The 11087-nt window shown below is 44.5% G+C and overlaps 1 protein-coding gene across 9 annotated transcripts in view; it reads left to right on the top strand.

Moving 5' to 3' along the window:
• The window catches only part of MSI2 (musashi RNA binding protein 2), a 400159-nt gene extending 389804 nt beyond the window's left edge, over positions 1-10355 (top strand). For 2 of the 9 annotated variants that reach the window (XM_019636615.1, XM_019636617.1), the window contains 3 exons: positions 476-684; positions 2701-2773; positions 5218-10274. In XM_019636615.1, coding sequence (XP_019492160.1) covers positions 476-684; positions 2701-2742 — 251 coding nt within the window. In that variant the 3' untranslated portion in view covers positions 2743-2773; positions 5218-10274. Of the gene's footprint in view, positions 1-475; positions 685-2700; positions 2774-5217 lie in introns of those variants that run through there. The other 7 variants (XM_019636624.1, XM_019636625.1, XM_019636618.1 and 4 more) reach the window with 6 other exon arrangements.
• The last annotated feature ends 732 nt before the right edge of the window (positions 10356-11087 follow it).

Below are 11087 nucleotides of genomic sequence, written 5' to 3' on the forward strand. Positions count from 1 at the left end.
TTTGTTTCCTGTCACGTTTTAATATCAATATTAACACAATGTGTAGTCTAAAACTAGTTCCTTTGTAGTTTGCATGGGATGTGAATGCTGTCTCAACGTGCCCAGACCTAGACAAGACTGCATGAGCATCAATTCAGATGTGAAAAAAAAAAAAAACACCTCTCTCTTTCTCTCTCTCTCTTCCATATATATCTCTATTTCTATTGTGATAATTTGGTGGGCAGTGAAGCACCTCCGGTTGGTTGCCGTAGTGTGTTGAATGATCGTTTTTTTATTCTCTATATTTTTGGAGCTCCGAGCTTCTTAGTAGTAGCCTGGGCTGAGTATTCTTGAGTCCCTGCTGATGTTTTCGCATGGCCTTGGTTGAGTGTTAGAAGTTGGGCCTCAGCTGTTTTTTTCTCGAGTGTTTGGCTTGTAATGACCGGTGCATGCCTGGCTTCTGGCCTCATACCCAGCTCTATTCTCTGCACACCAGTCCTGAATAGCTACAGTGCTCAACCGAATTTTGGCGCGCCCGCTTCCCCGGCAGGCTCCAACCCGGCGCGGCCCGGAGGCTTCCCGGGGGCCAACAGCCCAGGACCTGTCGCCGATCTCTACGGCCCTGCCAGCCAGGACTCCGGAGTGGGGAATTACATAAGTGCAGCCAGCCCACAGCCGGGCTCCGGCTTTGGCCACGGCATAGCTGTAAGTATCTGCCTTCTCCTGTCCTCCTGCCCCCTCCTCCCTGCCCATCTCCCATGACTTATCATGGGGAGAGCGTACTGGGAAAGCCCAGAGTTGGGAGCCAAGGAGAGGGCGGTGGGTCCCCATCCACGTCACAGCGGACACCTAGAGCTGAAGCTCCTCCGTTTAAATGTTACCCAAGCACCTGTGGGCCAGGGCATGTGATGGAGTGGAAGGAGCGAGAGAAGGTCAGGTTCAGAGCACCACTGCCATCACCTTCAGCCCATGCAACCTTGAGCCACTTATATAACCCATCACTTCCCTGGCTGCAAAATGAACATAAGTGTGCCTCCCTCAAAAGACAGTGAGAGTTCGTGGAAATACGATGCGTCACCTGCTGGCACACAGTAGGTCCTCAGTATCAGCCCCTGACCCTTGATAGACGCTGCCTTCTGAGACTGTCACTTCTGAGGCTGGGACCTCAGAGCTGCCAGTCTCCCCACCCCAGGGCAGCCACCTTAGTCGTTTGAGTCCCCTGGCCTAAAATCCAGTGGCAGTGCTGGTGCCTGGGACGCAGTGCGGGTTGCCAGCCCTCCCCAGGAGGTTTCCTTTGCTAATGTTTCTTACGGTTTCCAGGTTCCAAGTAAGTTCCCATTTGCGTTCTTTAGCTGTGCCCTGCCCCAAGGCCAGATGCATTTGATATTTGTAATGCTCTGTGGTTCTATAATCTGACTAATCCAGGCCATGGAAATTTGCTTAACAGATTTGCATGCTGTTTTCAGATTGTATTGTTCTTTCCCTTCCCGGTGTGTGTGAGCATGAATGTGCCTGAGCCCACTCGCTCGCTGTCCCTTCCATTTGGGAAACAGAAAATCAGCCAACCTCTGCCCTGGCCAACCAACCTCAGCATTTTGGAGGCAGTTTGGCTTTGAGCTAAGATGGGAGTGTCTGCTGTCCCAGGTCTTGTCCCTGTCAGAAGAGCCGTGTCTCAGGGGCTACTGCGCTGGGGAGAACAAAGCACCAGTATGGGTAGTTCCCTGCCTCTGGAGTTGGAAGCCACACACTCACAGCCTCACACACACACACATGCACACTTTCTCTCACACATGCACACACAATCTCTCACGTACACTTTTCTCTTACATATACACACACAATCTCTCCTCTCTCTCTCNTGTTCCACCTGGGCTCACAGCTGTACTTCATTTCCCAACCTCCTTTGTGGTTAGGTGAGGCCACGCGACTGAGTTCTGGCCAATGGCATGTGGGTCTCTCTCTCTCTCTCTCTCTCTCTCTCTCTCACACACACACACACACACACACACACACACACAAACACTTACTCCTGCCAGCCCTGGCCTGTGCATTCTGGGTCCTTGTTCAATTCCACTCCCAAGCCAATATCACTTAAGTCAGTAGTCTGATGAGTCAAATCCCCTCACATCAGCTGTAGTACCAAATCCAGAGTGTTATTATTCAGCTAAGAGCTGCATCAGTTTGGGAGACCGTCTATCACCACGTAGAACACAATTCATTTCCATTGTCAGCACCCACAAGCACAGGCCCTGTTTGTTCTTGAAAAACCTGGCTGTCTTTACCTATGTGCTGTGATGGTTTTCAGAAATAACCACACAGCATCACGTTCTGTCTGCACAGGGCTTGCTTTCTCCCCAGCTGGAGCCACTGGGACTGTGGACAGAGACACTGTGATCTTTGCTCTCCAGGGTGCAGGGCACCGGTGCCCCTCATTTTGGGCATAAGCGTCCCTTTCCCATCACCCACCTACTCCTCTGAATCTGGCTCTCGATTCTCCCCTGGGTACGAAGACAGGCTTGGGGTGGGGAGTGGGGAGTGGGGGCTGGAGGGGTTGGAGCTGGGGAGGATTGTCATCCTGGCCCCCGATGGCACGGTGTCTCAGAATTACATATTCATGCTGGCAACCACAGTCTAGTCCTAGACATAATTTCCTTTCCCAGAATATGACAATCTGTTCCCATGTATAGCGTGCTGATGACCTTAACAATTGTGCAATTTTAGGGACCTTTGATTGCAACGGCCTTTACAAATGGATACCATTGAGCAGGTGCTTTCGTTGCCATCTCACTCTGAGGTATTACCTTCTCTGCCATGTGTCTCCGCTGTGCCGGGCGTGTCCGTACATGTATGTGCACTGGGCATGCAAGTACGCACGAGCCCTGGTCTCATTGCGTCAACACCTATCTCCTCTATCTGGACCCCTTCTCAGGGGGGTGGGGGCAAAACCATCCAGTCTTTTAATTTCTCATCCCTTTCTCCAGCTTTAATCATGACCCCCACACACACACACTTTTTTTTTCTTTACTGTCTTTTTTTGTCTCGATTGGGTTCTTTTGATTCGTTTTCTTTATCTTCCCCACCCCTCATCTTTCTTTGTCTTGAAATACAATCAAGAGTGTGGGAAACTGGAAGGAGATCGCGTGCTGTGCCAGTCCCAGGGGGACGGAGGCAGGGAAGCACTGGGCGTCTGCCAGGCCTCCCCCCACGGTTCTGTGAGCTGACCTTGTGGGCTGCTGGGCCTTTTCGGCTCCCTGGAGCTCCCTGGCCTCAGCCAATGGGGTTCCTGCAGTCAAACAGCCAGACTCCATCTTTTAGTGGAAAGAAAACATTTTTGCCTGTAACTACTGAGTAATTACCCAGATTACCGCTCGAAAAGCAAATTAAATTAACGATATCACCTGCGTAACACGGATTTGGATCCCTGCCAGTTTCCTAACCTTTTAAACTGAGCTCAAGTTAATTAAACATTTTTTAAAATCACTTTGATGGGGCTATGGAAGGGGTGGAGTGGAGGAGAGGGAGGTTGGGGCAGTCGGTGAGGGAGCCTCTTGTTTCGTTTGAAAATTAATATCTGTCATTCTTGGGAAGAGCACCAGGAAGCCAGAGGGGTTCTCTTGCGGAAGCTAAATGTGTACTGTGTTAGCACATTAGCTTGGGGGTTGAAACATGGCTCTATCTCTTTGGAAGAAAGAGGGTGACTGTGGAAGCCTGGGAATGGGTCCCACTCAGAAAATTCCAGCTAGGACTTGAGCGCCTGTTTCTCTTGGAGTTGGAACGTAGGAGAAGCCAGGCTGGAGATGGATTTGCCACTTTGGTTTGCAGTTCATAAGATGCCCCTCTTGTAGAGGGGGTCGCTTCAGACCCCCAAGTCAGCCAGGATGCTGTAGAGTGGGCCCAGTTGGGGGACCAAGTTGAGTTGAGTTCCGTAAATCTCTTTTGGATTTCTCTAACGTTGCTGCTAAGGAATCACCTCAACTAACGCAACCGCCTCTTTTAACCAAATAAACCCATGTGTGGATTCCTCCCACCCCTCGCCTCCACTTCCCTTAGAGCACTGACCCAGCCATTGCTGGCCAGAGCCAGAGGCCACTAACAGTTTGAAGGAGAGCTACTCACTACTAATTAAGCTGGGTTTGGGGCCCAAGGGGATGTAAGGTTCCTCTGAGATCTGAGAGCAAGGCGAACTGAGAGATCCAGGAGCTTTGGGGATTGAAGGTGGCTCCAGCCATTTGTAGTCAGAAGATGAGGGGATTAAACAACCACAAGGTGCAGCAGATCCCTGGTAGGCCATACACTGGGGCTGCCGGCGCTCCTTTCCTCCCTCCCCTGGAAAATGAGGGTGGTGTAGGGCTTCGGCCACAGCCCATGTCCTCCAAGGCCACTGCAGCCTTTCCATGGGGTAGGGGGAGGAGCAAGGCTGCCGCCAGCCCATCCTCCATCCAACTCTAGGATTCAGTTTCCACAGAAGGATAAGATAACCGAGAGTGGAGGTAACAAGCCACCCCACCCCCTCCAAAACGGATTAAGTGAGCCGATTGGGTCACACAGCTGCGCCAAAACACACACTTTAGTGCCATCAGACACTTAGTGCCATCAGCAAATGAGGGGCTCAGGTTCAGAGTCAATTCAGGGAGACTCAATCAGCAAGCCTGTGACTCCTGGACCTGTTTTTATTTCCTATAACCAAAGCTGGTTATTTGGTGTGGAAATGTTTTAATAAGTGCCCTGCCCTTGAGCCCTTGGTATGCAATATGATTCTTCTTAGTGGAGATTTGCATTTTCAGCTATTGACAATCATTGATGGGTATCTAATAAAGGCAGAAGTTTTTTAAACATTTAGCTTTGAAAGCACAAGTCTAACCAGAAAAAGCACTGCTGGTCAACGTGCACTTCACCAATCTAGCCAAAAACCCGGCGTGACCACCTTTGCTGGCCACATTTCCTGCCTACCTCAGGAATTCTGCAGTACTGGATCAAACCTGCCACCTGAGTTGTCGAGCTGCCCTGTCCCCAGCCTCAGGCATGGCTTAGATGTCAGATTCCCCAAGGTGTGCCCCCCAGCAAGCTGTTAGCCAGGCCATTTTCAAACATGCTCTGTAGCCCCGTGTAGTCATACTTCGAAAACGCGAGTTAAAAAGTTGGAATAAGCGGTGTACTTGTCTGACACTTCTTCTTTCTCCTCCCATCCCCCACTTTTATGTTCTCTTCCGGCCATTCCCGACCTTCTATACCCTGCAGAGCATACCTGGATGTCCAGGCAAGACTGGGCGAAGTTTCTGAGTGGCCCTTTGTTTAGGTGATGTCATCAGACCTGGACCCCCACCAGCCTCACTCCCCATCCCAACCAGAGATGGCTCACTTCGGATCGAGGGTTGACTACATCTCATCATCTCACAAATCTGCTGTAATATAAGACAACAGCTTTTAAATGTGTATATAACCCATGATTTTGGTTTTGTTTTGTTTTTGTTTTTCTTGATGGTTTCCCTTCCCCGTCTCTCTTGCCCCTTCTCCTTTTAAATCTCTTTGAATCCCATTCAGTGGTGATTTTGACGTAGTCCAGTAGTCATATAGCTTTAATATCTAGTTAAAAGCTAACCATAGTATAATTGTTATATTAAGGTATTATTTTTTTCTTTAAAAAAAATTTTTTTTGGCTTGTTTTGATTCTGTTCTCACTTTTAAAAGGATGCTGAGATGGTAATATTACTCTCAATATTTTGGTACCAATTCTGAGACTGTATGAATTTTCAGGTGGAACTTGAGCACACACGGAAGTGACGTTGTGAAGTGTGGAGCGGGAGGTGGGCATCAGCTTTCTACTTTGCATTGTATAAGAAGTGAGATGTAGTAGGCTAATTAACAGACTATGGCAGTTCTTTTTTGTGATGTCTCTTTGTTAACCTAAGTATATCTATTTTCGGCAATAAGGTAAGGACGACCATGTTTCGAGTGTCCTCCTTTTCTATAAGTGCTTTTTTTCTGTTGAAAGAGGTGATATTATAAGGTTTTTTGAAATTGTGAATTCTAAAAAAAGAAATGTTGTAAATACAATTCCATGAACTACATAGAAACTATTAAGAAAGAGAGAATCAAAAAATATTTTTGTGAGGGAGTCAGTCCCAGGCAGTTTGATGCTCTGTGGAAGGAGGAGGGAAAGGAACATGACGCCAGTGAGTTACTGAGACGGAAGAACACCCAGCTGCCAGGACGACCCCGGGAAAAGTTAGAACACTGTTTAGCTCCTTTTGTCTGTGTGATAGACCTAAGAACTCTATTAGTGTCATACCAGCATATTAACCTCTCGTCTGTGCACAGCTTCAAATGTTAACCGTCTAGTTAGATTTTTATTTAAAATAATGAAAAACCGCTTTTCCCAAGACGTTTTTTAAAAACAAAGCTACAATTTTAATATTTAACATATTTAAAGTTTCAAAGCACATCTGTCTGGCTTGGGTAGGGAGGGGTGGGGAGACACCCTTTTTCAGTCTTAATTTTTAAATATTTGATCATTTTCTATTGTCCAATCATTTCAGCACCTCCAAAGGTCCCTGGGACACTTTGCCTCTCTTCTCCCCCTGCCCCCCACCCACCCCCAGCTCTGGGGCCCTCGGGCCAGGAGTGAATAAGCCTGCATTAATGAAACCTTTTCTCCATTCACTTTCTATTTACAAATTAGGAAAGCAACCTTTTGGTTTATATATTTTTTTTAATACCTCAGTGCTGCAAGTATCACCAGAGAGGCTATGGAAGAATTTTTTTTTTAATTTATTGTAGATGTACACAGAATTTTAAAAATAAAAAAAGTATAAACATCGCTGCACTGTGACTGGTGGGAAAAACTGACAGTTTCCTGTTTGCACATGTTAACATTTGGCTGTTATAATATATGGTCCTCGGTTGGGGAAAGATACTTATGATGAAGGATATTTTTTAATTTAACTTTTTTTTAATATTGGTAATAGGTCGGCAACAGCAACTATAGAAGTACAACTCAATAGATGGCATTAAAACATATTGTAGTGTGGATATATATTTTTTCCTTTTTTAAAATGTGATATTGCCGTTTTATTAATATTTTTTAAATTGTTACGTTTATAAATTTGGTACTTAAGGCACAGCCAGTATGAGACACTGAATGCGACATTTATTATAAAGAGCTGCTGCACTCCTATTTTTATAAATTTTACTAACAAAGTAGACTAATGTAGACATTCACAGACATGGTAGGGCAAATACATCTTCAAACAAAAGGCTCCAAAATGCTAACTCCGAAAGAAAGAAAAAAAGCCTTTTTCAATTCTAATTCAACAACACTTAAAACAAAAATCATGTTCTTTGTTTTTCCAATAAAATGTTAGGTTGTTTGGTGATATGTTTTTTGTTTTCCTTTCTTTCTTTTATTTCCAAACAACCAGGTTAATTAAAATGCTGGGCGCTTCTAAAATATCCAAACTTGTTCAAATAATAAAATAACAAAATAGAAGTTTTATTTAAAAAAAAAACACAAAGAAAAAAAAGAGACAATAAATTCCCAGAAATTCAGTGTCTAGACTAGGGAATTTAATTACTATTTTGTCCATGCCGGTGATGTACTGTACTACCCTGCCTTTCTCTGCATCCCCCATCACCTCATAGAAGACTCTTTGTTGATCACTGTCTGTTAATAATGTATAAAATGGCTATCTTGTAAGCGTGCTGTCCTGGTACTAGTGTAGTGACTTTTTTTCTCCTCTTTCTTCTATTACATATTGATAGGTATAACGTAATTAAGGTTTAAAAAATTAGACATAGTTATTCAGATTTAGGACCAGTAAGGATAGAACTTTCTCTTATTTATGAAAAAAAAAAAAGCTAATAATTTTGGGGCAGTTTTTTTCTTTCAATCTTTTTGTTTCAATTTCAAGTTTTAATTTTATTTTTGCTGATCTGGTGTGGTTTCAACTAACCCAAGGTCTCACGATGTTCAAATGCCGGCAGACTCAACGGCGTTTTGTAGATTCCCAAACCTCCCCCCCCAACTGTGAAGGGGTGTGCCATACTACCTTAAATGCTAATGCTAGATATGCAAAACTGGATTTTTTTAATTTATTTTTTAAAAGAGGGAGGCATGGTATATTAAAATGATTTTACTAAGAGAAAAAAAAATATTTTTTTAAGAATGCTCAGAAGAAATTGATAATTTGTGTGAATATGTTTTAGATGTTTATAATACCTTTTGAAGAGACCCAGTAGCCCATAGCACAAATCTTGTGGAAATCTGACATGTTTTAATGTGGCTACCTAGGTTAAGGTTCACGTTAGCACCCCCCATTCATCTAGAAATCCATTATGAAAGATTTTTGTAAATTATGTTAGCACTGATATTCAGCCTTGTCTTTGTTTCAGTTAAGCTCAGTGGCGAACATGGGAACCACCTTTCGCCTTCCCTGGGGGAGAAACCCTGTTGGCTGATGGCTTTTCCCCAGAATCATACAATAGCCACCGGGTGACTTTGTGGCTTCCAGATCCATCTGCCTGGGACCCCCCGGACTCCTCTCCTCACATACAGAGGAGAGTGAGTGGCATTAGCTCCTGGACCCATTCCTGGTTCTCCCTGGACGTGGAGCTGACGGGGATGACCAAGCTTTTGGTCGTCTCTCTCCAGGAGCTTTCACACACCTGGTTTGTGGCCTTCCTCACACCCATTGGGAAAACCAAACAGCCTTTCACCTCTATCCCAGTCGTTCATTGGCTTGATTCAAACAAAACCCCGACAGGCCTTTGCGTTTCTATCCTTCATAACTTGCATCTTAATTTGAACTCGTAGCTTGGACTTTAAGGTAGCATGGCTCTATTGCTGTCAATTGATCTTTCACTGCACAGCAATTCACAGCCAGTAAATGTTACACACATCTTGCTAGACTAGTATCAAAATCATTGGGCAATTAATTGTTGGTTCTAATGACCTGAAAGGTGTTCAGTTTTTGTTTTCAGTTCTGTTTCTTTTTTTCTTTTTTTTTTTATGGGTTTCTTTTCTTTTTTTTTTTCTTTTTCATTTGGGGATTTTGAAAAAAAAATTTTTTTGTTTTGGTTCCAAATAGAAAAACAAAACCTGTTTTGATCTTTAGTGCAAACGAGGGCTAGGGACTTAGCCTCCACCACCACCACCACCACCACACTGCTTCATTCTGCCATTCACTCACTGCAGCATAATCAGAAATAAAGCAATATAGTTTACTACATTTTTTATTGAAGGTCAGCCATGCTTTCTGTATTATATTGCATATGAAATTGTTTACAAAAGAAACACTAACTCATACTTCTTTATTGGTTGGGAGTGGCACGCAGGGACAGAGGGAGACTGCAGGGTGGGCGGGGCGGGGAGAATTTTTTTCTTGGATGTGCTTCATCAGCCGGGCTGCCTTCCAAGGAAGGCAAAAGCAAAGGAATAGCGGGTGGGGCAGTGGGGGCAGCAGAGGGACAGATGCAGGCAAGCACATTGAAGAGAGAACACTGGCAGGCTCCCCCATCCTCACCCTAAGCAGAAAAGAAACAGAAGTCAGCTCAGCCCAGTCCTGGGCACAGACACTACACAAGGAGATGCTGTATGTTAAGCAATACTTTAATACTGTAATATGTTTGTTTTCTTCCTTTTTTTTTAACCAAAAAAAAGTAAGTCAACGAAAACACAAAGAAATATGAATAAAACCCACCCCTTTGGGGAAACAACCTTAATCCAAACACTCAGCTATCAAATAATCAGAATGTATTGTCTCGAACAGGATTTCATTTCCAGGAGGCAGGGGCGTGAGGGGGGCAGGGAATGGGGACTGAGAGACAAAAGTTCCAGAGCCTCCCTAGAAGGCGCTCTGTTACTGTATCTATACATACTATACCATCCCGTGTGGAATCTGTGAGTGTCCTCTTGAGTAGCGTGGGCTAGCCAATCTGCCGTTCATGGTGTGTTGTAAACTCGGAATTCCATATGTAATAGGATGCAAGTCTAAGCGTTTCATGTGGACATAAATGTATCTAAATAAAACTTTCCCTCGCACTGTGGCTGACCTCACCCTTACTTTTATACTTTAGTATGAAACTGATGACAACTTTGGTAGTGAGTATTTTTTTTATATATATACATATATATGTATCTATATATATATATATCTCAAGCATCTTTCAGGTCTTTGTGTGTGGCTTTCTTAAAGCCCTGTTGTAAAAAATTACTATGTGGATGGCAGTCTCTCACATCACAGATGTGGAAAGTATAATTTTATATTTGTATTTTCAAATAAATAAGTTTGTGAAAGGTTTCCATCCTCTACTGTGGTCCAGAAATCAATGTGTTTGTCTGACAAAAAAAAAATAAAATAAAATAAACTGTTTTGAACAGAGTCGTTTGGTATGTTTTCACTTGAAGAGGAGGGCTGGCGTGGGGGAGAGCTATGGTTTGGTTTAGCAGGGTATCACCACTCACACCTGCCTCTCCTCACCATGCATGTTGGTCACAGGGCCCCCAACAGAAGAAGCTCTCACCCTCTCTCCAAGAAGCTTGTGGGACTATTTTTATGAAGTGACAAGATAGCACAGCTATGGAAGAGCAGGCCAGAGAGTGCCTCAGAACCTGTGGGTGGGCAGGGACCAGTCACCAAAGGTCCTGTGACATCGTAGGACCCAGATGGTAGAAGTGTGCCGAAGGAGCTAAGTGGCTTTCCGGATTGCTGGCCTCAGCTAGTTATCCACAGCCCGTGGGAGAACATTGAACCATGACCCTCGAGTAGGGGTCTGAAAGGGTATAAGGAAGCCCAGCGATTGCTCTCAAGGAGTTCAAAGTTTTGCTTATGGCAAGAATTTTATACAAGCAAAAAGAATTAAAGGTGTAGAAATAGATCATCTATGACACTTCTACCTTCTGGCTCTCAAATAATTGAGAGAAAAGAAAATAACTGAGACACAGTTTGTTGAAGGCAAATCCCAAGACTTGGTGGTAGCCATCAAAGCATGGTCTGACCAGAGGGATTCCTGGGCTTTTAAGTGCTGGAGATGAAGAGCCAGGCCGAAAGGTTTGTAAGGGATGAAGTGTGGACCTCAGAGTGTCCCTGTAACTGTTTCGTCAAGGCCTTGAG

The sequence above is a fragment of the Hipposideros armiger genome, unplaced genomic scaffold (assembly GCF_001890085.2).
Source record: "Hipposideros armiger isolate ML-2016 unplaced genomic scaffold, ASM189008v1 scaffold_29, whole genome shotgun sequence".
Taxonomy (NCBI): Eukaryota; Metazoa; Chordata; class Mammalia; order Chiroptera; family Hipposideridae; genus Hipposideros; species Hipposideros armiger.